Raw genomic sequence first — 25,146 nt, 5'->3', positions numbered from 1 at the left:
GATGCGCGCGACCACTCGCTCTATTGATTCCATGACCTGAAGCTGAAAGCGGTGTGCCAGTTTGTCGAAGGAAAGTAGAATCGTCTCTGTACCTGCATTATTTTACGAACAGTTCTTTCGAAAACTTTTGTAACCTGTAAAGGACATGATATTAACCCACGCATGACAATTACGGGTTTATTTAAACCCAGCTACGCCAAGAAAATATAAAAAGTTTGTTATGTACAATGAGATAAAAGTTTCTTATATACTCTTTGTGTAGAAAATATAATACAGCTTTGAAACTTGCGTAAAACGACGTTTTAATTACGAGTGAAAATGATCAACCAGAAATATCCGTCTTTTGAGGGTTATAATCTCTTCGGTATCGGACATCGTATTATTTAAAATAATTCTAATAATATATTAATGCTTTAAGACTGTTATTCTTAAATGTATTTGTATACCAGTTCTTGTTTCTTTAACCTGTTTGTTTGATGTATTACTTTCCCTGGCACTTTCTAACGCGCAAAAGTAAAGGAACACACGCAACACTATTAAGGCTATGGTGAATAGCAGCGCGACGCGAGAAAAGTGGGAATTTAGTCCAGCGAAATGAAAATTTAGATGCGTGATGCTATCTTTAGTTTGACACTGCAAAGTCGGTGGAAATATAGGTTACTGTCATCGAAATAGCTTGTGGCTGAACACTTCCACTGACCCACTAAAACGAAATTTAATTTTATCGAGTTAAACTGAATACCTGATTACCTTCAACGCTAAAATATGTATTTTGAAACGTTACGGAAGCTCTGTATCGCATACCAACTAAAAGAAAAAACAGTATATAAACAAAAGGATATTCATACATTTCATTCACGTTTGTGTACATGAAGAAGGGCAAAATATATACACACGTAATTGTTCCTTCATGAATGTCGTGTAGTAAATAGATCAAGTGGATCATCCTTCTAATGGAAAGTTTCAATGAAATCTGGACTCAATTTGCTTAGATGTCGATGTGTTTTATTGTAAAGCATATTTGAAAAGAAGCATCTGCGTTACTTGTCTTCACCTGCACCGTGCATAAGCAGCTGCTCGGTGTTATCTTCGTGCTTACGTAGACCTCTGGCACGTGGCATATACTGTAGGGCAAAAAATATATTTTTGAACCGACTAAATTGACGCGTTTGCATGTTTTTCGCGAATACAAAAATTCCTAACCAATCTATAACATTCTTTCACATATGTAGGAACAGTTTACTAACGTTTTCTCTGTGTTTTCGAAATTATTACAAAACGTTGACAAGATTACAGAAAGACCTGTTGTGCCCGGACTTTCTACGCCGTGATGTAAGAAATTTTAGAAACGCATTCGATATCTACTTTCCCTCTTATAAAGTTATAATACCGTCTTCTTTAGTGCATATGTTCTTTAGTAAAATAAAAACTGTAAAAAGAGAATAAACTTGATTAATCGTGTACCAGAAAAACATTTCACGGTATACAATGGCTCTACCTCTACCGCGAGACATTATTTTCGTCAGACCATAGAAACAAAGAAACGGTATTGTTGCATAAAGGAAAAACGATGTTTTACTGTTTCGTGATAAAGGCAACCTGTAACATGGACGTAAATGCAGTGGAGCCTTTCGGTCGGGTGCGTGGATCAACCTGAAAGCATCGCGCACCTTTTAATATACACCGGAAACGGGGCCATACGCGAAACTTCTAGAACTTTCCGTACCCTGTTTCCATTTGCATTAAGTATATAACCCTAATTATACATAAAATTTTGTTAGAACTTAAACAACGCCTTAAATCGTACATAGAATTGAATAATGAGTGCTTTCAAGGTAACGCGGAACAAAACACGAGTTCCTCAAACAATACGTTACCAGCGCCGGAAGCGCGGGGATTTTTTATGAGTTTCGTAAGACAGGATTCAATTGGTCAATACAGTCACCTGGAGGGGGATTAACAAAGTAATAGTAGTGAAGCTACCACTACATACCTTGAATTTTATAACAATTCATAGTTTTAATCAAACATATTGCAATATTTTTCACTTAAAAAAAATAGAAATTATATATAAATGTATTTCGTACCTCAATGATCCGTTGAACTATTAATATAGTTTCATGAGGCGGTATCTTGAATCTCGTCGTATTCACGATTAAAACACAGCGCCAATTTTATGTACGTTCTTTTTATTGAGTAATAAATTGAGATTAAGAAATATGGTCGATTAATTTTTTATGTATAGGAATACTAAAGATATTGATTTCGTATAAAGCTCTCTTATGAATATTTTTTCTTCGTTCGAAAATCGTGTTTGTGAGGAATAATTTGTCGAAGGACCGACTCGGGCGCCATCTGTAAACGAGCGGGAAAGAAAAGTGTTTGAAGGCCGCCGGCCTGCCGGCCGGGCCGAGTAACTCGGGTCTCGAGCGAATCAGTGTGCGAGTCTCTCTGCCATTTGCGCGTCGGTACGCGGCTACGCGGCAGTGGTGATACCAGAATTGTACGTGTGCTTACCGGTGCGTAGAAAACGCAGGCCTTTATTAAGTGCGTTTTGTTATTTGAGTGCATTATCGACCACAGAAATAAATCGATCAGCATGGCGGATACAGAAACTAAGTGAGTATTTTCGAATATCTCTTATTGATCTATAACGCAAGAAAATCGCACGCTTCTTCTGTTATGTGTTCATTACCGAATACAGTAACGGCGGGCTTAAAAGCGTTACCTTGTTTCTCTTAATTATTATTACTTTTATCTTTTGTTCTTCCTTTTTTTTCGTTTAACTATTATAATTGATCGTTATACTTTTTTGAAAGTGTACGTAGTTTTGTACACGGCCACGAGAAAGGGATAACTGAGGGGTTAGGGGGAGGGGATGCCCTCTCTACGCGATATTCTCAGCTTGATTCGTAAGACGCGTTAGGGTGCGTTTAAACTGAGCGAGCGAATGCTCGTTCTTCCCCCACTTCTGCAACGTTCGAACAGAAACGAACATTCTTTGCCTGTTGGTGATTGATTGTGAACGAGTGCTCTATAGTACACACGAGCGAACGAGCGCGGAAGAGCAGGCGGGAAATATTCATCGGTGCTTGTGTAGCCAACTTGTGTAGCGAACGGTGTTTGCTCACTTGTTCAATGATACTTGTTCGAGTTCGTTCGCTCAGTGAAGACTCAGTATTAATGAGAACACTTCTTTGTAGCGTTCTTTGTAAAGTAGAATCTAACACGATACAACTCAAAATTAGATTTAACGCGATTTGACTCAACTTAATAACATGTGACGCGTCTATATTCCACGTGAATCAATTCGATACAATTTATTTCGACATGTTTCAATTTAATGCAAATTAATCCAACGAATTGCAATTTTATGTGATTCAATTTAGTAAGATTCAATTCAACACGTTTTAATTTAGTATGAATTGATTCGACGGGGTTCAATTTTATGTGATTCAATTTAGAATGATTCAGTCCGACGAATTTTCCATACGATTCAATTTGACTTCAATTCGACATGAATCGATCCAACACAATTCAGATATAATTCAGATTGGCATCATTCAATTCGTCATACTGAGTTTTCAAACAAGTAGCGGCATCCAAACGATAATTCATTATAGAAATAAAAAATGTGTACAATATAGTAATAAAATTTTATATTAAAAGAGCGAAAATTAACTACCTATATAATACAAAATCATAATAGTTATTTATACACGTGCGTAATACAAAACATTATATTTTTACCACATGTTTTTATCTACATTAATAAAGCCGGATTAATCATCGTTTGTATTAGAGCGAAAAAGAAAGAAATTTTTCTGTAGAAAACGAAGATAAATATCGTCCAGTGCAGCAGTTTGTAACGGAAAGAGATTACATAGCAATGTAATACAATAGCTCCTTTATACAGAACAACCAAAATTACAAGGAAAATTGCGCTATTTCCGTTTTATATTCGTTTTTTAGTGAAAGAAATTAAAAAATTTTTTGTATGTAAAGTGTAACAAACTAGTTAAGGAATATCAACAAATAAGACTGTATAATGAACAGGGGAATTTGATCTTATCTTATGTGAATATTTTATGATTAGATATGATGTACATGCGACCCTTATTAATGCTCTATTGATTTTATTGGCATTTATATTACTACTATTTATATTCATATGATAAAATCATGAAATAGTTAAATTAAAATCGCACAATGATTATGTATTTCGATTTTCGTCCTGCGCCGCACCGACTTATGAGCGTTTAATCGTATTTAGCTATGTGATGTGACCGAATAGTTTGTTTGGTAGTCGTTTGTTACACTAAACAAGCGCGAACGAATGCTCCTGCTCTCGCTCGTTTAGTTTAAACGCACCCTTACGTTCTCAGGCTTACCTGCTTTTGCCATGATACGTGCTCTACTTGCTGAGTCGCTTTTCTGGCGGCATCGTTAACCCTTTTATTCTAGCTTTGAATAAGTAATGTAACGGCAATGTTGCATGGTACACAGTTATAGTATATTTCCTGTTAATATTCTGTTTTATTTTACGATGAAAATATTATGTAACATTCTATAAATCGTTTGATGTTTTTAGAAACGTTGTAAAAAAAGAAATTATAACAACTAAGGACAAGGATTTTGTAGAAACGTTTTCTAATTGTTACTGCGTTATAATCATTATAGAGATATTAAGCGAAGGGAGATTTTGATTAAGTATATATTGACGAGCGTGGAAATATTTGATGGATAATTGTACGCGAATCGTCTTAAAAAGAAAATGGACAACGTATCGATCTGCTCTCCCTTACCAACTAGATGTTGAAGATACTCTTTTCAATTTTGTTTTATTTGATACTTTCGTTACTTTTGTAGCGATAAAAATTGATGATATTTAGGTATATTCAAGTTCCAACCGTTTAAGAGCAAATATCTTTGTGTAACATTGATGTATATTTACGGTCCACGATCATCTACGATTTGCCGCGCCGAAACATTTTGTATGTGTTGCGTACGTATACGTTGTTCTGTTGATGGAGAGGGATGCAAGGAGGGAAAGACGAAGGCAGGATAATATTAACATCGGTAGGTGCCGCCACAGTTGGCGTCCTATCTCTATTTCTTTTCCTTGTCATTCCATCTTTGTCCGTAGCCATGAAGTTTCAACCGATACCTCGCTGAAGAAAAGAATATACGCGTGGAGCCTAATTTTAAATACATCTATTCCTGTATTGTTTAATGTTTTTTTCGTGTTCTGTTTAAAGTACAATGAGTATGTAACGGTATATTCATACTTTAAATTAAGAATGTGTTATTATTATATTTGTGTTGCTTGTGATACTTAAATCTTTATAAATTATAGAAAATATAATTCAAATATTTTTATATTTTAATTTTTAGGGATACCAAAGTTACTGCAACTCCAGAGAAAAAGGTAATTGAAGAAAAAAAAGAGGTAGTTCAGGAAGTTGACGAAGATTCAAAGGCATCTGAGAATGGAGATGCCAAAGAAGCCAAAGAAGCCAAAGAAAATGGTTCAAATGAAGAGAAAGAGGTAGAGAATAAAGAAGTGGAATCAACAGAGAATGGTGATTCTACAGGTAAAAATTAATTTGAAAGTTTGAATAATATCAATTGAAAGTCACAAATATTATATTAATATGTTGCTTCATTTGATAGATGCTCCTGTTGATAGTTGTTGTATAAAGAGAAAATCAACAACTTTAAATGATTCAACGGAAGATACTGCCACTGATGGTGCCAGTCCTGAAAAGAAAACAAAACTTGATGAAAAGTGCGCTGAAACAGAAACCAATGGAGACACAGAAACTAAGGCCTAATATTTTTTATGTTTACTGCAGACTTAATCCATAGATGCAATTTTAACAGCTAATTAAAGAGTCAGAACATCAAAAATTTGTTATCTGTGCATCATTACTATAAACACATATTAAAAACAAAACTTTATATGTTAATAACTTCTTGTGTTCAGATAATTGTGCGTTTATTATAATCATTTTTTGACTGATCGGTAACAGTATTGCATACATCCACAACATCATCATACATTGCTATCTTAAATTATTGCCATTTATGTTTTCCGTTTTACACGCTGACGTCTCACAATATATGTATATACGAATATATATTTTCACATAGTATTAAATTTACAAAGTAACAAAGATACAATTAATATTACAAATAATATATTTCTGATACGTGAAAGTAGATGATGGCGTGGTGCTTTAAAAAAATGTACATGAAAAATATTTCACGTGGTATTCTCATTCTTTCTGATGCACAGACATAAACATATATACACCTCATATTGGAGATAGAAAAAACAATATTTTTCTGTAAATCAAAATACATTCCTAAAATATATTGAAGGTCATCCAGTGATTATTAACATTTACTGGCGAAAGTTAAGAAACAAATTCTATTTGTAAATTCTGACAACAACCACAACCTGTTTTATGTATGTATACATATATGTGACTTATGTATAATTTAATTTTCAAGAAAAGTAAATTAGATGAGTTGTCAAGTGCGTTCAGGTGCGTTAACATTAATGCAATATAGAATTTAAACAATTTACGATTAAAAATCTAAAATATGTTTAATAAAAACTATGTATTATTCTTTAATTGTCAAAATTTATGTTGTGCTTTTTAATGGTTATTTCATCACGTTAATGTATGATTCAATCATATGTAATTTTTAGCAAAGTACCTGACAATACATAATTGTATGTACAAAGCTATTGGTGAGTAAAAACATTTAATGTTAACTTTAATCAAAAGTTGCATATCAAAAATTTGAAACTTTTGTGTAACTAACATAATAAATAGTTAAAAACAATTTAATATATACTTTATAAATATAATCCGTTTATAATGTTGAACACAGTTCAAAACAAATAATTGGCTTTCACTTTTTTTTTCGTTTGTAATACGTATTATCTTAATATCAGCAATCGTACAAATCGAATTGTGTATTATTTTTCATGTAATAAAATACTTGTGAATTAGGACTGGTGTACAAAATTATGTCAAAATATGTTTACTGGTATTACGAAGTTTATGTATTTATCTTAGATCTCTGTAAAATCATCATTTACAATAATATAAAACAATTGTTACAAACTATTCATGTACAAATAAACCTAAAGAAAATATTCTATGTTATAGTAATATATTAGGCTCGACTTATAATAAGTATATGAATAAAATTATAAAGTTGTGAAACATCACGTTACTGTATTTAAAAATTAAAGTAATTTGTTTTTAACTAAAAAAAAACTGCACATATTTTCAAATATGTGCACACCGAAATGCAGTGTCATCTACAGGCAAAATGAAAAATTTGTAGGATTCATTAAACACAACACGTGCAGTGAGCGCTGTTGTAAATACTGTGTTTAAATCATGTTATAAATATTTAAACGAATTTAAGTTTATATTTAATTAATATGTTTAAAAATTAACTGTATCTAGTCATTTGATTTATATAATTTCACAAAATGAGTTCTAAACCGGTTTTTTCCAAACCCGGTAAGTATAACTATTTTAAGTTTGTAGTTATTACAAACATTTCAATTTTTTATATTATACTTCTTTTTATAACATGAACAATTTTATAATATTACTGTCCAGTTATTTTATTGTAACATTTTTTTGTAATTAATGTTATTATTGTATAACATAACCTATTCAACTCTTTTTAAAATTAATGTAATTTTAAACTTACTAATAAAATATATAATTAATCATTTTTAATATAGGAGATAGTATGTGGCAAGAAGATAAACCAGATATAGATGCCCATTCATCAACACAATTTGTATATAATGCACATCATTCTCTTGCGCTTGATATGCAACGTAAACGTTTACCAACATTTCAATACAGAAGTCATATTATTTATTTATTGGAAAAATATCAAACATTAGTTTTAATTGGAGAAACAGGATGTGGAAAAAGTACACAACTACCTCAGGTATTTATTTTAATTTAATTAAATTGTTTGCCCTAAATTAGAGATTACCAAAGTATAAATTAAGATCCATTTTTGAAAATGATAATTTTTTATGATTTACTTATAGTGCATTACTTTTTAAAGTCACAAAGTTTCAAAATTTAAAGTTTTAAATGCCTGAATTTCAAAATTAAAATATTTAATGTGAATCACCAGTAGATTGAAATTCATACTTTGCAAATCTCTGTACCAAATAATAACAGCATTTATTGGCTACAACAAGAACATAATTACAAAATTACAATTTTTAAATTATTAGTGCTTGGAGAAAGGTTCTTACTTAAACTTATTTGTGGTAGAGTTCTAAAAATTAATTTTTGAAAATGAATACATACAGACAGTTAAAATCATGGTTATTGAATTATGTTTTTGTTGCAATAAAAAAGTAATAGATTTGAAGAAGTTAACATAATTCTTGAGAAATTTTATTGTATGTACTAAACTGTTTCATACAAAATTAAATAGCATATCTATGTCGTTTTAATTAAGATATAGGAATAAATGTGATTTTTATAAATCACATTTTTATATTTGATATTTTTCATTTATATTTGATATTTGATATTTTTCATTTATATTTGATATTTGATATTTTTCATTTATATTTGATATTTGATATTTTTCATTATATAATATGTAACATATACATATGCTCATATAAAAACAGTTATATTGTACTTCCATAGTAGGGAAGGGATAATCTTATAAATAAGATGTAGCATTAATAACAATTTTATATCAGTTCTTTTTAATCATCCAATTTACTATCACGTTTTATAATTAGTAGTATCATGAAATGACACTTTTATAATTAAACGCTTAAAGTGAGAAATTGTGTGACGTTAATACGATTAAAAGAAATGTTATATTTTTATAAATATTAAAACAGTTATAACCAAAACTGTTTTCTTTTTCATTTACTTCAAAAATAAGTTAACTCGTTGAAATATTACTATTGAAGTGTGTAAGGTTATATTTATCCACGTGAATTGCGCCACACCAAGATATCCCTGAATATCGCTACATTTCTTATTTTGGTGTGAAGTGCTATTAATTACATTCGTAGAATCGATATATTGGAGAGCCGATAATAATGTTGAATAAAAAAGTTAGTCGTTTCTTCAAATGAGTCACGCCATGCATCAAAAGTTAAATAACCATGTTTTATGACTATGGCATATCAGTCATAACATCATAATGCAGAATGTACGATAACATAGTTATTTCGAACTAACAATAAATGAAGAAAGTCTATTCTTCAGCATTATAGACTTAAATGTAACAGTATATATTAGACTTAAATCAGTATTTAAATGTAATGCTGTAACTTACAAATTGTGGTATAAGTATTTGATTGAAGTATATTTATTTATGTAAGAAAGTGCCAAAGTCATGTACAAAATGTTTGGTACAACTACTCTAATAAGCAAGTCGTTCCTAGCACTTTTAATATTATTGACATTATACTTTCTTGGAATGGACCTTTTGCTTTATTCTAGAATACAGAATTACGCTGTGAGACCACTACCAAATAGCACCAGATATATTTCAGTTATACCATGTGACTTTAATCCATTGTGTACAGTGACTGTGAAAGGATTGATGCTTGATCATCCAAATCATTTTCTTCTAAGCCCTCTTGCTGCTATTATGGATAACTTATTACACATAAGCAGTTCTTGGACATGGGTAACGCCCAATGCAATCAGTTGCTTTCACGTCTTAGTAGCAGTGGCAGCTGGTAAATGTGTTTCCAGTGACTCATTGTCTTACAGACGCTTAGGCGTAATACTTTTTCAAGCAAGGACATGGTTAGATGATCTAGATGGCCATGTTGCCAGAAAAAGAGCAAATATTGATGGTGAACGATCAGATGTTGGTTCTACGGGTTACATCGTTGATGGCATTTGCGATGCCTTGGGTTGTGTCGCTCTAATTATTGGCCTGTATCAGTTTCTTGCCCGAAATTCAAGTAGACGTGGAGGATATGACAAGCTATCACAACTTCCTGTTTCATCGGTTGTGGACCCTGGCAATGTAACTTCAAAAACTTCAAATGGCGCACTTCGTAACATACTACTTATGACCGTCCATTTGTTCCTGACCAGTGCTGCTTGGAATCGATATATATCTTTGTACCAGGATCTTCTTGAGACTGATTATAGAACACCATCAATTAGTAAAGAACGTCTTTACATTAGACAAACAACTATATTAAGAAGCTTATCCTTTTGGGTAATAGTGCTATGCTGGAAGTTTGTGAATTTTCATGCAGTTATGGATTACTTACTTTTGGCGATATTTTTTGATCGTTTGCGTGAATATATTAAACTTGTAAGATGGTCCTCTTATGTAATCATATTACTAATTGTTTATGTAACTGAATTTCATTTTTTGCGGGCCTATACATATGTACAAGGTGTATCATCATTTATTGACGAAGAAGTATCTTCATCTAATGTCTTCATTCAGGGATGACAGTATGAATCTTGGAAGACCCTGTTTTCTGTATTTGTTCATCACCGGTGATATACAATACCCAGAGTAACTCTTGTACATTGAAATTTGCAAATTTGTTTATCTGTAAATCTTGATAAAATTTTTTGTATTTTGTATTTTTCTGCATGTATTTTGTATAAATAACAGACTGATGTATAAAGAAAATGTATATAACCCCTTAAATATTAAGCTTTATCACAGTTTTTTTAAATTTCACTTTGAAAATATTGTATGGTATTGAAGCATTAATATAATATTACTGTTTTATCATAGTTATAATTGCCAAATAAATTTGCCAGATCATTTGAAAATTATAACAGATATAAGCTTATACATTATCTTTTCAAAAGAAAAGATTATTAGAAATGAATACTGGTTCAAAGTACTTAGTAACATACAATAAATCTTTATTCCTTGTTAAATATATTTATATACTATGTTGTAATTGTATCTCTGTTTCATGTATTTTACTGATGATACTGTGATCTTTAATATTTACTTCTTAATTGGTTTAAGGGGTTAATGTACACATATGAATCATATTTTAATGGGTATGTAATTATCCATTACATTAAGAATTTTTCTTAAGTGTAATTTTTATATGTGTAGTCCAATTTGAGAAGCAAAATGAAAATTGTTGCATCTTTCAATTTAGTCACTTTCTATCTAAATGAACAATATATTATTATATGTACATGTGGTATATCTATACAATTTATGTTAAAAGATACAACAATAAGCTGGGTAAAATATGTTGATACATGATAATTATTACATATTACTGAATATGTTAAACTGTAATTTCCTATTTATCATTTGTAATAATTAACAATTCTTGCCTTATCTATGTATTTTGATGTGATCCCAGTGTTACAAGTTATCTAGTTATAGCATTTGTAAGTTTGCCAGAGTTATGTGGTAGGTTGTTATCGTGCATAAGCTGTTATAACGAGCTTTCGATTAAATCTAATATCAATACAATATTGGACTGCAAAAACGTGATATATGTAATATTCTTCCATTATAGGATTATATTAAACATAAAGGAGATAGGTAGATTCGGGTATATAGAGCTTCGCAGCGACTTTAAAACGCGATGAGTGCATTTAATAATGTACTAACAATCAATTTTGTGTGAAATATAAACTGTACTTACATCATTTGTGATGTTAATTTACTTGGCCTTTGTCCAGTCCATAGTAACAAATGTTTATTCCGAATATTATCTTAGATACTATGCAATTATAATTATAACATTATAATTTCATCTGAACTCAGCGTCGTATGTCCTAAGCATTTCCTATTACGTGACGCACTGGGTGTTTCGTTTTACGAGCTGTATATCGCATGTTTAAAAGGATGCTCTTATCAATTAGCGTGATACGACGTTTGATATTTGCAAATGACTTTCGGTTAATTATCTTCATTTGACGTTTCTAGCATAACGATCTGCAAATTTTAGCGCGCTTATATCTGGACCAATTTTAATTTTAGTAATGTTATAATTAATCATTTATTTCATAAAAGTTATTTTTTATAATATTCTGATTTCGTTGAAAATTTTAATGATATTTTAAATAATTTTATTTGAATCATTTTGTGTAATGGTTACAGTATCTTCTTGAGGCAGGATGGTGCGCAGACGGAAAAATGATCGGCATCACGGAACCGAGGAGAGTCGCAGCCACTTCTTTAGCTAATCGTGTTGCCGATGAACGCAATTGTATTTTAGGCACCGAAGTTGGTTATTCTATTCGTTTTGACAATTGTACAGATGAAACGACAAAAATTAAGGTATCCAACTAGGGACAAAGAAAATTATATCGTACAGAATTTACCTCAAGAAATATTTAAGCTTATCCACTAAAGAAATTGTTAGGGGCGGAATTAGTCTTTATGATTGTTCGTACGCTACGATGGTGGGAGTACCACTAATGCATATAGTGAAACTCCCTCAATTAGCAATATAACGAGAGTCTTCTATATTATACTTCTTAGCGTTTATTGTATTTTTCAAACAAATCAAGCTACATTTACTGCTTTGATTTTACGACCGCCATCAAATTTATTTATATCTTATCAATACTTTTACTTGAGGGTAGTCTAGCACCATAAATATTGTTTTTTAATTTGTAGTACATGACGGAAGGAATTTTACTTCGAGAATTAATGAGTGACCCGTTATTGACCAGTTACTCGGTCATCGTCGTGGATGAGGTGCACGAAAGGACTCTTCTTACTGACATTATTATGGGTCTTTTAAAAAAAATAATTCGGGTAAATTCACAATTATATATGCACTAAGTAGAATGTTTCATATTAAACTGTTTTATCATTTTAGAAACGAAAACGCTTACGAATCGTTGTTTGCTCTGCTACGGTTGACGCAGAACAACTGAGAGATTTTTTTAATACAAATACTACAAAAGATTCGACGAAAGATACTGCAGTGATACTGACTGTTGAGGGAAGACTTTATCCAGTTGATATTTTTTATGTTAAAGGTATGCATGTGATATATAGGACTATGTATTTTAAGATACAGTGTATAATTGCGTATCAAATTTAATTGTAACATTTGTATGCTTTTCAGAGCCGGTAGCAAATTATGTAACCAGCATTGTGGATACGGCATTGAAAATTCACGAAACCGAAGAATCCGGCGATATTTTAGCATTTCTTACAGGTTTAGACGAAGTAGATCAAGCAGTTTCTCTTTTATCAGAGCATGCAAAGCTTATAAAAGAAGGCAAGCGTAAGTAGGAGTTGAAATGATGCACTAGCTAGCTACCTCATTGTTACATAACCGATTAAGGTTTAAGATAGCTATTATTTCTGTCATTGTGTTGTTCTTTTTCAGAGAAACTTTTACCTCTGGCTATGTACGGATCCCTTCCGAACTCAGAACAACTAAAAGTATTTTGGAGGGCTGCCAAAGACACTCGTAAAGTAATCGTAGCGACAAACATTGCAGAAACATCGATCACTATTCCAAATATCGTTTACGGTAAAGAAAAGAAATAGTTTTTAACATGCAATTTTATTATTTATTAAATATATAATTGTAGCAGTTTATTAACAGTAAAATTTTAATTTAGTAATCGATTGCGGTTTTGTTAAAATACCTTGGTATGAGGTGGAAACCCAGACGAATTCCCTAGTAATTGTTCCTGTATCAAAAGCGTCTGCTGATCAACGAGCTGGTCGAGCAGGACGTGTTCGAACAGGGAAAGCATATAGGTAAATAATTTAATAAACTTAATCTAATGTGTGGCCACGTGGAATTCAAACTTCCATTAGTGTAGATATAAACTGTTTTTAACTCTTTCCTGTTCTCCCTAGTTCTTCTGATCTTCTTAGTTTTCTTTAGAACTTCTTAACTTTTTTCAGCTTACTAAAACTTCCTTGAATCCTTCCTAATTTTCATTTCAAAAAAGCCTTGTATTTCTAAATAACATATGAACTACAGAAAATTGAAGTATAATAAGTACATATTTAAGTTTAATGTTTACATAGATTATATACGGAACAAGCGTATTCTGAATTGTTTGAAGCTACGCCACCAGAAATGCAACGTTCAGATCTAGCACCAGCTATCTTACAATTAAAAGCTTTAGGCATTGATAATGTTCTGAGATTCAACTTCCCTTCCGCGCCACCAAGCAAAAACCTTCTCACAGGATTAGAATTACTTTATGCGTTAGGTGCGATTGATAGTAATGGAGAATTAACCGCACCGTTAGGTCTTACAATGGCTGAAATGCCTTTGGAACCCGTTCTAGCGAAATCCCTTATAGTATCAGGTAATCTTATAAAAAGGATTGAATTTAATTTGTACTGTACTATAGAACTATTAAAAAACTTGTTTCATACATAGGAGAAATGGAATGCTCTGAAGAACTGTCGACGATTCTAGCCATGCTTCAGGTACAAAATATTTTTATAAGACCGGCTGGAGGTCAAGCTGCTATAAAAGCAAGAATAGCGCATAGAAAATTCGAGGTCGAAGAGGGAGATTTATTAACGTTACTTAATGTATACACTGCTTATGAGAAAAATAAAACGCCAAGTTGGTGTCAGAAACAATTTCTTAACAATAAGGCATTGAGAAGAGCTACTGAAATTCGAACGCAAATGCATCATATGATGAGGCGACTGGATATACCATTGATTTCTTGTAATGGTAAGGCTAAGGATAATGCAATATCGTATATTACGATAACATTTAATAATAATCTTTTTTTAATTCTAAAGGAAATGTACAGCAGATATTAAAATGCTTAACAGCTGGTCTTTTTCCAAAAGCAGCATATTTACATTATACTGGAGTATATAAAACAGTACGCGGTAATAAAGACTTGTATATACATCCAAACAGTTGTTTGTATACGCTACAACAGCCTCAGTGGTATATATTACATATAAAATTCAGTATTTTTGATGTTTATATTTGTACCAGACTAACGTATTATTTATTTTTTAAGGTTGCTTTTCTGTGAAGTTTTACAAACAAACAAAACATATATGAAGGATATAACTGTGATACAACCAGAATGGTTATTAGAATTAGCTCCTCATTTTTACGAGAAGAAATCCCTTGAACCTATTTAATACGATTTTTGTAAATAATTATGATAATAAAAAAGAGAAAATTTATTGGAATGTATATTATATCACATTAACACAAATTTTATAACATACATTTATGTATGTTGTGAAAAAACTATTTTTGTATTTCAATTTTTAATTGAGGTAGAACATCGACAGTGCTGCCTGTTGATAAAGTAGTATAACGTTTAACTTTACCAACCGGATAAGTTCAGAAGTTTATTGACTATACTTGACTGTATCGATGTTTGGAAAAAATAGCGTCTTAAAAGTTTTGTATGCAATCGGATAAAACGTATAATTAAGGTAAAAACACCTGCATTAAATGATTTGATGTACTGGCAAAGAAGTTTGGAATAAAATATGTGAAGGTTTTAATGTTGTTTCAAGTGGCAAGTACTTTATATTTATATAGGGAGACGTATGGCTGCATTCCGGACGTGATATTAACCTTAATTTTGTGGTATTTTGCTCGAAATTATAAAAACGAGCAGTATGGCTAAAATTGTTGAATCCTTGAAGAGATTGAGCGTTGAACATAGTACGAGAAAACCCGATGACAACAAAAATGTTAAAAGAAAAAGCGAATTAGTATCGTGTTTAGAAGAAGCAGTATCTCTTGATCACAATTATATTCTTGCTATCTGTGGAACACAAAGGTAAATCTTGAATTTTTTTTCAAAGAATATTTTACATTAAATTTTTTTTAAAACTGCATTACATTCTTTAATTTGTATCAATTCAAAGTTACTGGATGCCTCTAAATAGCTCTATGTAATTTTCCCTCCTTTTTGAATGTGATGTAAATTGTTCCATAATTCAGTGTTTTTAAAATATTTTATAAGCTGATTTTTATATACAGTGATCCAGAATTTAGGATTGGTACAGCTTTGTCTGATCATACATGTATAATATATTCTGTTGGGGAAAGTGTAACTCAGACCATTACTTTAAGTCACAGTAAAGCACCTATTGTTGGGATTCGGTTTAGTCCAACTTCTAGAAATATTTTTTATATAGCAACAAATGATGGACAAATTACAGCATGCGATTTGCGTGCTAAAGGAAAGGTTATTGCAGAGTTTAAAGGTATACATTAAGGAAAAAATAATTATAAATGCCTTTATGAAATTAAATTTAATGTTATTTACGTGGTAATAGTATTTAGTAAATACTAGCTAAAATATATTTATTTTTAGATAGTACAGAAGATGGAAAAATGAAACCTCTTTGTAGTTTTGATATGAGCTGTGATGAAAGGCTTATAGCAGGTGGTACTGAACATATTGGAGGGGATGCATTTATTTTATTTTGGGATATAAGACATTCTAATTCAAAATTAGATGATAAAAATAATCTTCTTGGTGGGTACTGGGAATCTCACATGGAAGATGTGACTTCTTTGGCATTTCATTCTAGTAAACAGGATATCTTAGCATCTGGTAGTACAGATGGATTGATTAATGTCTTTGATCTTACACAGCCATCAGAAGATTCTGCCCTAACTTATTCCTTGAACACTGAATCATCCGTGGTGAGCTAATATTCACGATGAAGCATTAATCTTTGTATAATAAAACTTTAGTGATATGTTCACTAATCATATCTTAAATGAAAGGATAGGATAGGCTGGTTGAATGATGATAACCTTTGGTGCACAACTCATACACATTCACTACAACTTTGGGATTGTGATGGAGCAACTCCGTATGCTAAATTTGAACGTGCTAATTTAGCAATTTCACAGGTTAGCCCTCAGATATTTATAAGAAAAGTGAATTTGATAACTGAAGAGTAAATTAGCAGTATGAAATATTCCTAAATAATTAAATCTTGTATAATTTAAATTATTATTTTAGAATGATGATCCAGATAACTGTTATGTAGTCAGGTGTCATGCTTCAAATGCACTTGAACAACCATTCTTACTAGCAGGTTCCAGTAATATCAAAGGGTAATTTACTTACAATCTAACACAGTTATCATTATAACTATTACTAATTTTATTCTATATATTTGAAATTATTTTTATCTTACAAATTTTTTGTAGGGAAAATTTAAGATGTTTGAATATCATAAATGACCGATTAGAAGTGTCTCATAACATGGTGGGAAATAAACAAATTGTACGCGATAGTTGGTTACATGAAAAGGTACAATTGTAAATCGAATGATATTGTTTAGCATGTATACATATAAATAGAAGCTAAAATTTTTATGTAAATTACAGAGTGGTTCGTTAATAACAGTAGGCGAAGGAGCACTTATAAATATTTGGAGGCAAACGGAAACGAATATTCAACAAAATTCTAGCCATAAACTGGTGGCGAAAATTGGTACTGGCAAAGGACGCGAACGCCAGCATAGGACTAAGCCATATTAAATAAAAAATGATAGGATAAAAATTTGTAAATGCAAAAAGAATTTTTGTAAGTAAATATAATAAACAGAAGAGAAATATCACGTAACATTAACATAATCGTACATTTCCCTCACGTTCTTCTTTATTACAATAACAGTTGTATGTACATTTATAATAAATAGATATTATTTCTTTATGTGATTAATGATTTAACGTATCAATCGAAAAATGTAGCACATGTGTATATAAACGTTAAGGAATGTAAATCACATATCAGTGTGTATATATTTATATATAGAATTGAAACAGGAAGAAAAATACTCGTAAATACTTGTTTAGTTCTGTCAAGTAATAGATCAACTTCAGTGGGATCGTCTTACGGAAAAATTATTTCATTTCTTAACGATTTATTAAAATAGGAGCATATGACGTGCATTTGTTGCAAAATAGACGCATTTAGCGTTATAGCGAGTAAACGATAATTTTGACACAGCATTCAAGTAAATAATATGAAGTTGTAGTTACTCTTCAACCCATTAGCGAGGGCACAGTGCGGTAAAATAAATCAGAAGGCAGTAATATTTTTGAAAGCTACTGAACAATTGTTTGATTATAAAGGTAATTATAAAATAAAAATAATTCTCCTAAATGTTGCATCTATTTATAAAGTAAACTGATGTATTTACATTTCCAGGCAATATAATCAGAAAGGAGTAGTAAAAAGGTGATCTTATGGAATGAAAGTTTGAAGGAATAATGAAGAGTATTTAACACTTTCATTGTTACCTAAAATGCATGAATCCCCTATCAAGAGTTTCATAATTAATTGCATGCACAGCAGACCTACTTACCAGATTATGAATAACTTTGTTAAGTATCTATAAGAATGTCTAATATGCACAGTTAAGTATTCTGTCTAATACAATGAGAGTGTTAAGTACAAAGTATTGAATTGTCGTAACTGCAGAGGCACAGAGCACCACGCTATAGATTGCAGATTATATGACTGAAGTACCAAATGTTTTTAGCTTTATGAATTGGATGGTAAGAAATACATAGTTATGTAGTATGGTACCTCTGACCTCTATAGCGAATGAACATATGTATAGTGACTTTGGTTGGATGAGTCGGGTAGACAATAGAAAAAGTAAGTAACGAATAAAAAGAAAGCAATGAAAAAAGAGGTAGAATGTACACGTATAACAAGTGAGCTGCGAGCCTGTGTGTTTCGTTAAATATATTTAGTGTTAAATTCCCGATTTCATAAACTCGATTTCCTACAATAATAACAATTAATATTAGTATATAACGGCTCTCATTTTGAAACCGTTTAACTTGAAGAGAATTAATGCTGATGCATCGAGTGAACGCGCCTTAAAACAAATACACGTCCACTTATTTTAGATATAATTTTACATTAACATTTTCCAAAGACGATCGCAGTAGCGAGTATCACAATGATAACAGTAGATATAATTTTAGAGTAAAATAGTAGGTACAGAGTAAACGTACAAAAATACTTCCCATGAGCATCAGGGACGTAAAGATTCACTAAAACGTGGAAAACCGCGTTGCTAATAATTCTTTATATCCTTTTTTAAACTTATGCTGTCCTGTGACATCAAACATTCTGGATGCCACACAGACGCATGTAGGCCGCCGCACTACTCCTTAGTTGTTATTCCAATTTGATTCCTCGCATTACCCTGAAGATGGTGTGCGACTTCATTGCATAAGGATAGTATTTAGTAACAATAAATTTCAATGGTATCAGGCTACATTTTTGACTTAGTGCAACATTTTTAATGCATATAAAGAATACCTCCCTTTTCTCCTTTTTAGTATGAGTGTATATTATTTATGTTTAAATATCTATCTGGAATGATTTTTTGGAATTATATTTTACTGTTAAAACTTACTCTTGATATATGTTTCATGTTTTTTTCTTATAATGTTAAGGATGTTTTCATTCGTATCAAGTGTTCTTGAAATGAAGTCGAACACTCATCCATAGAGGCTATTAACAAATTAATACAATATCATTTATGAGCTGATATATACTCGGCATTTTAGTAATAGACTTGTAAGAACTTGTTATGTTTTTTTCTTGCTCTCACGCTTTACATCTTATTGGAAATACTCTTTTTAAGAACTATTGTCACCACGATTGATTGAGACAAATTTATACCATTATTTATGTTTCCTTATGAAGATAAATTAATTAGTCACATGTTTTAACATCGTGCCTCGACGACGCTGCCCTTTATTAGATCATATTGCACGCTACAGCATCTTGTGAGGCGAATATGCACGACTTCACACGCATATACGTATTAAAACAGAAATTCTGATTTTAACATAACAATCTACATTCTAGAATCACGCTTTCCATATTCAACATATTTCAATTTCAAATAAAATGTTCACCTTTACGGTTAACAAATAACGTAATTAAAATTAATTTTAAACGTGCAGTATGATCAATCTTCTTTTTTTTTTTTAATATTTTCTTTGAAACGGATTCCATTTTCATAAAATACTCTAAATATTTTTTCACTGAAAAAAAGCCTCGTATAAATAAAACTTTTCTGACGATATCAAGGATTATTACAATTATTAATGATCTTACGCGATGCAATAAATAAAATAATTTGTAGATAATTCAAAAAGGAAGAAAAATGATTACATAATAGTAACGACAATGGCAGTGAATAATCTCGAAGCAAAATATCAAATATAAAACATTATTTGGATCGCTGTTCGTTTGATCAAATTAAAACGATTACTTCCATCAAGAGGAATGATATAATGATAGCGGAAAATCATAATCGATCTGTGACTTGGCACACGATAACAATAATTCATTATTGTTAATAATAAATCTTATCCGTCGTTTTAGCACGTATTAAAATACTTTTAGAGTAAATGGTATAAGAATAACGCGCTCATTCACGTATTCGTAACACGTACATGCATACACATCTACAGGAGCATACGCGTACATTTTATTTTTTTAATAAAACGAAACTGTACACGTACACGTATACGTACATTCATTAAATCGCATTCACACGCACGCATATATACTTCCGCGCGTTTTTCAGCATACGTACAAGTAAGGTCATACATATGTCATGAAAAAAGTATATATATATACACATCCATGTATATGCAATGCTAATATAATGTAATTCTCTACCTTGCCTTTTTTTCAGCAAGCAGTAACAGATTTGCTTAAAAGATTCGTCTAAAATCATGTCTCTAAAACTGTCAGTCGGCTTAACCTGTTAACTGGATTATTCTTCAAGCAGGAAAAGAGTTATCTCCCTCTCGCAAATGTGATACAAAGTGAGCGAAGAAGAGTTCATTTGTCTTGTACGCTGCAACATAAGCTTCTCTTAGTTACGGATAAATGTGAGGGGGAGAAGCCTCCCATCACTTGCCTTTGGTCTTGAGAATATATAAGGAGATTCTAGGTAGAGCTAAGAGAGGATAGCTGTGAAAGCTGGAAGAGGCAGGGAGATCATAGGTAGGATCCAAGGAAAGTTTGGGAAAATCCAAATTGATCCTAAAGAAACAGAATCAAGAGCTAAACCTAGAACCTCCTGCTTCTGCACATAAAGAATATGGACAAATAAAGCGGATGGTAGGACATTTTTCCAATACATTTCCTTTTAACTAAAAGAAGCCTAAATTGCATCTTACCATGCGTAACTATCTATGCTACTACGATGAATTTATTTTTCAATGTATGAGTATAACAATATTATTAAAGGCAAAAATCTGTCGGTAATTACATTATCAGACAAACAACGAATTAACTCGTCTTCCCCGGTTAACAGGTTAATAACATAACGAGCAAGGATTCAACAAGATCGGCTGATCTATCTGATTAAGCCAACCCTTTTAATACTTCTTTTTTTCTCTCCCATGAATTTCTGAGCATTAATTGTTACCTTCTTTTATTTGTCCACATAAGTTATAATTATGTTTTTCATTTTAATAGTAGGTTCAGTGAGACTTTGCATAAAAATTATATTATTGCCCTCGGTAGCAGTTGGAAAGTAACGTTATCTTTTATCAATTTATCGAGAATAATATGTATGTTTTCTTATTGACAGTCACGCCATTGTTATGGACACGATAAATGCATCGCTTATGTACTATGTTGCATTTAAATATACAGTAGAAATAAAACTGTTATCAAGACAGGAAAAGATAAAATACGGAAATACGAATAAGGAAGAGGCGAGGAAGAAGAAAATACGGGAGTAAAGCTACGTATAAACAGAAGGAGAAGAAAGAAAAATTGGAAGGAACGGCCATCTATGACAGAAATAATTAAAGGTTCTTACCGAGAAAATGTTGAAAGTCAAAATGACTTTACACGACTTCTAGGTTGAGCATCTTTTGATTGATTTCGGGAGGGAGTTAGCGTAGAAGTCGGGGTTGCCTCGCCAGTCGCAGGACGAGAAGATCGAGAATGCTTTCGACCAAAACGAAAGAGTCGTCAGAAAAAAATTACTTCCTCTTCCAAAGGCTGTTGCTGTTCAGTTCGTTGGTGTTGCTGTTGATGCGAATACTCTGGAGGTGACCGTGTGATTCGAAGCGAACGATTGGAAGAATGAGTTTGACTCACACCAGCGTGATTATTGCCTAATTCCGGCGAGGAATATGTAGAGCCAGTTACAATTGCTGGACTACTTCCTGTCCGCGAATGTCGATCTGGACTATTGTTGCTTGTACTTCCACTCCTGCTTTAAATGAGATAAAAAAGAGTATATTAGAATATTTCTTAATATTAGTCGTCATACGTTATGTATGTCAATACATTATGATACCTAGTATTATTGTTGCTTCCACTGGCAAGTTTTAAAGGCAACTGTTGTTTTACTGGAAGATTACTTTGCACTTTCTGCTGGTTAGTAGCGCTAATTAAATTTAATGGTATCCGCTTAGCATCTGGTTGTGATTTCCTTGACTGAACCGTATCATTTCCCTGTGTCATGTGAGACAAATGAATAGTCGCTGAGCTAGGTGCGGTACCTGTAACCAGTGTCACTCCTTGCCGTTCCAACGCTTCCAGTCGTCGGTATAATTGATCTCGTTGCTGTGTCACGTCTCTCTGTTCTGCTGCCAGTTGTTCCCGTTGTCTTGCTAACTCGGCTCGCTCTTCTTCCAATTGTTTTTGCTCTTGTTGAGACTCAGCTCGAAAAGCTGCTTTCTCTCGACTCAACTGATCTTGTAAATTGCGTAATTCTTCTAGTTGACGATTTGGGTTAGGTCTATTATTTGATTTACCCATACTCCCTTCTTTGCACGCGGCTAATTGTGCCTGCAAGCTGTCGATCGTCGTCATCTGATTACTAATTATACAAGCCAACGTATAAACATGATGAGACAAACGAATTGCTGCCCATTGTTGATCTTTATTTACATCTGAGTCTGGGTTGTCTTTTTCGTCCGAACTTTCTTTCAGAAATTCACCTACTTTTGGAAGAGATACCAAAGAATGAATAGCGGATGACTCTCTCAACGGATATTTTTCCTAAACGAAAAAAGAAAGACAATTAAGTATATTAGATTTAATTACATGAATATTATGTATTTACTTTATTGTGATCAAAACCCGCGAATGTTTCAGCTCTTCGAGGAACACAAAGAGCAGGCGGAACATAAGCCTCACTATGTCGTTCTCCCGCAGAACTTAAACTTCTTGAAAGAGTAGCACCACCCGCAGTAAAGGATAATGAGCTAGCCAGTTTTGTTGCTTCTTGAACAGCAGCAACCACCTACAATTATAAATCAGTGTTTTAATTCTTGTTGCGTTTGTATGAAACAATAGCGGAAGAAAAATGTTGACCTCCTGCCGTAACTGTGTGGTATCAGTTCCTTCATTATGAACTAGTCTGTTATAATCTGGAATTTCTTTATCAACCTTTTCTATTCTTTCATTATCGCTACTTTCATTTCCACTCCAAATATTCGCAACGTGTAAAAGTTGCATTTGTAAATTGATTTTTTCCTCCAGTAATAGTGCTTGTTCTTCATCTTTTTTACGCAATTCACCTAATCGTAATAATATAAAACTTTTTAAGATTCTATTTGCATACGTGATTAACAATAATAATAAAGTATACATACCAACTATCTTTAGAACGTGAGATTCTTTAGTCTTAACTAAACGTTGCCTTTCTTCGACAGAAAGTAACGATAAAGAAGATGAACGCGTATCTCTCAATTCGTTACTACTGTTGTTTTCTGTTAACGTATCAGCTTCGTTTTCAGGTTCTTGCGGACAGGCTTCAACGGCAGATCTAATTGCTTGTATCCATAATTGTTTATCCTTGGGCTTCTGAATTTTTAACTCAAACATTTCAGGTTCAGCTGGATTGCTACTTATTAAATAGATTCCCCTCGATTCCTGGCCCGCTTTTTCGCGTACCAGTAATTTTTGAAGTGACACTATACCAGCCTTATTGTCAGGCACAAAGAATGCATATTTTTGATCTCTTTCAGCCAAGAAAAATAATATATCAGAAAGAACAACCACTACGATGGCAGTCATTTTTCCACGACCTTGCATTAAATACGCGGTACCTTCGAATTTTAAGATTCGATTAAATGCCATGATATCTGACTTTTTGAACTTGACACCACGATACGTTGCAAAAGATTTAGCGTCGATCCTGAATAATAAATCAAAATAAGCATTAACATAGCAGTAAGGAATTTTGAAAACAACAAATTTTAAATATAATATTCTTACTTATTATAGATTTCTAATTTCCTATCTTCCCTTTCTTTATCAGCTACGCATGCATCCACGTCAGCTAAAATCTCTTTAACGAGAATCAAAGCTTTGCGTAAGTCTTCTCCTTCTTCTTGTACAATACCCGTTTTTATTAGTGGTTCCACCAGTAACGGATATTTTGTTAAACGTTGAGTAACAAATAGAATACATTCAGGAATTCCCTTCTTTTTCAGCAAAGGGTGTGACTGTAACAAATATTTAGTTATAAATTTTGTTCTTATTTAATAAAAGATAATAATATTTTAATGTAGGTACCTGGCATTGACGCACGAACCGTGCAAATCGAGGATCGTGACGAAGATAATACTTGTAAGCTTCGACAGCATCTCTGTGGCGACTACAGAATTCTCCATAGGCACTCTTCATACGTTGTGCATTCTCTCCAGAGAATTGATCAACAAGTATATCAGCAATCGTAGGAACAACAGAGTTTGTATTTTGTCGCTTGCGTAATTTTTGCAAAAATCGTAAATGGATGTCGATGAGATCACGTAATCTGGGAAACATGCGTTCTAAATCTGGCTGACCCAAGCGAAAGTGTCGTCGAAGACCTTCAGCAAAAATTCTTTCCATCGCTAGAAGCACTAGACAATGATGTTTTTCCGTAAGAACAAATTCATAAATGTGTTCTTGTCTTTTTACTTTTCGTTCGCAATTATCAACCAATCGTAACGCAACACTGTGTCCAATAGCGGCACTCCAAGAATCAGGTTCTTCTTTAGCTAAACCCAACTCAGGATCCAGACCTTCCAGATCACCAACAGTAAACTGATAAGCATCGTCCAAGAAGTCGTATCCATCCAAACCACTGAAACATGATATACAAACAAAT

The 25,146-nt window shown here is 32.4% G+C and overlaps 6 protein-coding genes across 17 annotated transcripts in view; 4 read left to right on the top strand and 2 right to left on the bottom strand.

Annotated features, from left to right (window-relative positions):
• The window catches only part of Pka-C1 (Protein kinase, cAMP-dependent, catalytic subunit 1), a 69,433-nt gene extending 67,175 nt beyond the window's left edge, over positions 1-2,258 (bottom strand). The window contains exons 1-5 of the transcript XR_013037933.1: positions 2,088-2,258; positions 1,499-1,945; positions 1,248-1,429; positions 897-1,124; positions 466-807 (exon numbers count right to left, since the gene is read on the bottom strand). The gene's annotated coding sequence lies outside the window, so the exon portion shown is untranslated. The remainder of the gene's footprint in view (positions 1-465; positions 808-896; positions 1,125-1,247; positions 1,430-1,498; positions 1,946-2,087) is intronic.
• A 189-nt stretch (positions 2,259-2,447) lies between these two features.
• Positions 2,448-6,641, top strand: LOC100881215 (Decondensation factor 31). Its single transcript, XM_003706261.3, has 3 exons — positions 2,448-2,619; positions 5,395-5,594; positions 5,674-6,641. The coding sequence occupies exons 1-3, from the start codon at positions 2,600-2,602 to the stop codon at positions 5,832-5,834; spliced, it is 381 nt and encodes a 126-aa protein (XP_003706309.1). The 5' UTR covers positions 2,448-2,599; the 3' UTR covers positions 5,835-6,641.
• The window catches only part of cyst (rho guanine nucleotide exchange factor 18 cysts), a 28,089-nt gene continuing 8,898 nt past the window's right edge, over positions 5,956-25,146 (bottom strand). For 4 of the 10 annotated variants that reach the window (XM_012292272.2, XM_076530948.1, XM_012292273.2 and 1 more), the window contains 7 exons: positions 24,570-25,122; positions 24,270-24,499; positions 23,645-24,189; positions 23,364-23,569; positions 23,113-23,292; positions 22,342-23,048; positions 18,723-22,257 (listed from right to left, as the gene is read on the bottom strand). In XM_012292272.2, the coding sequence (XP_012147662.2) occupies positions 22,011-22,257; positions 22,342-23,048; positions 23,113-23,292; positions 23,364-23,569; positions 23,645-24,189; positions 24,270-24,499; positions 24,570-25,122 (2,668 nt within the window). In that variant the 3' untranslated portion in view covers positions 18,723-22,010. Of the gene's footprint in view, positions 10,187-10,317; positions 11,519-11,686; positions 12,333-18,722; positions 22,258-22,341; positions 23,049-23,112; positions 23,293-23,363; positions 23,570-23,644; positions 24,190-24,269; positions 24,500-24,569; positions 25,123-25,146 lie in introns of those variants that run through there. The other 6 variants (XR_013037932.1, XR_013037930.1, XR_013037929.1 and 3 more) reach the window with 6 other exon arrangements.
• LOC100881102 (putative ATP-dependent RNA helicase DHX35) lies at positions 7,408-15,186 on the top strand. Of its 2 annotated transcripts, XM_003706260.3 has the most exons (12): positions 7,408-7,547; positions 7,778-7,992; positions 12,145-12,324; positions 12,667-12,807; positions 12,872-13,034; positions 13,124-13,285; positions 13,391-13,537; positions 13,629-13,770; positions 14,047-14,333; positions 14,408-14,713; positions 14,785-14,938; positions 15,015-15,186. In XM_003706260.3, the coding sequence occupies exons 1-12, from the start codon at positions 7,517-7,519 to the stop codon at positions 15,139-15,141; spliced, it is 2,055 nt and encodes a 684-aa protein (XP_003706308.2). In that variant the 5' UTR covers positions 7,408-7,516; the 3' UTR covers positions 15,142-15,186. The 2 variants fall into 2 exon arrangements, with proteins under 2 accessions (XP_003706308.2, XP_012147669.2); XM_012292279.2 differs by lacking the exons at positions 7,408-7,547; positions 7,778-7,992 and adding an exon at positions 9,135-9,237.
• Positions 9,424-11,690, top strand: LOC105663436 (Ceramide phosphoethanolamine synthase). Its single transcript, XM_012292276.2, has one exon. The coding sequence runs from the start codon at positions 9,424-9,426 to the stop codon at positions 10,507-10,509; it is 1,086 nt and encodes a 361-aa protein (XP_012147666.2). The 3' UTR covers positions 10,510-11,690.
• LOC100880990 (WD repeat-containing protein 89) lies at positions 15,308-17,606 on the top strand. 2 transcript variants are annotated; one of them, XM_012292271.2, is made up of 8 exons: positions 15,308-15,444; positions 15,554-15,797; positions 16,001-16,227; positions 16,338-16,672; positions 16,757-16,885; positions 16,998-17,092; positions 17,189-17,291; positions 17,369-17,606. In XM_012292271.2, the coding sequence occupies exons 2-8, from the start codon at positions 15,634-15,636 to the stop codon at positions 17,519-17,521; spliced, it is 1,206 nt and encodes a 401-aa protein (XP_012147661.1). In that variant the 5' UTR covers positions 15,308-15,444; positions 15,554-15,633; the 3' UTR covers positions 17,522-17,606. The 2 variants fall into 2 exon arrangements, with proteins under 2 accessions (XP_012147661.1, XP_076387066.1); XM_076530951.1 differs by having other exon boundaries at positions 15,337-15,444; positions 15,529-15,797.

Source organism: Megachile rotundata, chromosome 4, assembly GCF_050947335.1.
Source record: "Megachile rotundata isolate GNS110a chromosome 4, iyMegRotu1, whole genome shotgun sequence".
NCBI classification, from domain to species: Eukaryota; Metazoa; Arthropoda; class Insecta; order Hymenoptera; family Megachilidae; genus Megachile; species Megachile rotundata.
This window is presented reverse-complemented; position numbering and strand designations above follow the sequence as displayed.

What these genes read in the sequence shown, in the direction of transcription:
- LOC100881215 (XM_003706261.3), top strand. Translation starts at nt 2,600, where the DNA reads ATGGCGGATACAGAAACTAA. An exon ending in ATGGCGGATACAGAAACTAA is followed by an intron (nt 2,620 to 5,394) that starts GTGAGTATTTTC and finishes TTTAATTTTTAG; the next exon opens with GGATACCAAAGTTACTGCAA. An exon ending in AGAGAATGGTGATTCTACAG is followed by an intron (nt 5,595 to 5,673) that starts GTAAAAATTAAT and finishes TTCATTTGATAG; the next exon opens with ATGCTCCTGTTGATAGTTGT.
- LOC100880990 (XM_012292271.2), top strand. Translation starts at nt 15,634, where the DNA reads ATGGCTAAAATTGTTGAATCCTTGAAGAGATTGAGCGTTGAACATAGT. An exon ending in GCTATCTGTGGAACACAAAG is followed by an intron (nt 15,798 to 16,000) that starts GTAAATCTTGAA and finishes TTTTATATACAG; the next exon opens with TGATCCAGAATTTAGGATTG. An exon ending in CTAATTTAGCAATTTCACAG is followed by an intron (nt 16,886 to 16,997) that starts GTTAGCCCTCAG and finishes TTATTATTTTAG; the next exon opens with AATGATGATCCAGATAACTG.
- LOC100881102 (XM_003706260.3), top strand. Translation starts at nt 7,517, where the DNA reads ATGAGTTCTAAACCGGTTTTTTCCAAACCCG. An exon ending in ATGAAACGACAAAAATTAAG is followed by an intron (nt 12,325 to 12,666) that starts GTATCCAACTAG and finishes TTTAATTTGTAG; the next exon opens with TACATGACGGAAGGAATTTT. An exon ending in ACCATTGATTTCTTGTAATG is followed by an intron (nt 14,714 to 14,784) that starts GTAAGGCTAAGG and finishes TTAATTCTAAAG; the next exon opens with GAAATGTACAGCAGATATTA.
- LOC105663436 (XM_012292276.2), top strand. Translation starts at nt 9,424, where the DNA reads ATGTACAAAATGTTTGGTACAACTACTCTAATAAGCAAGTCGTTCCTA.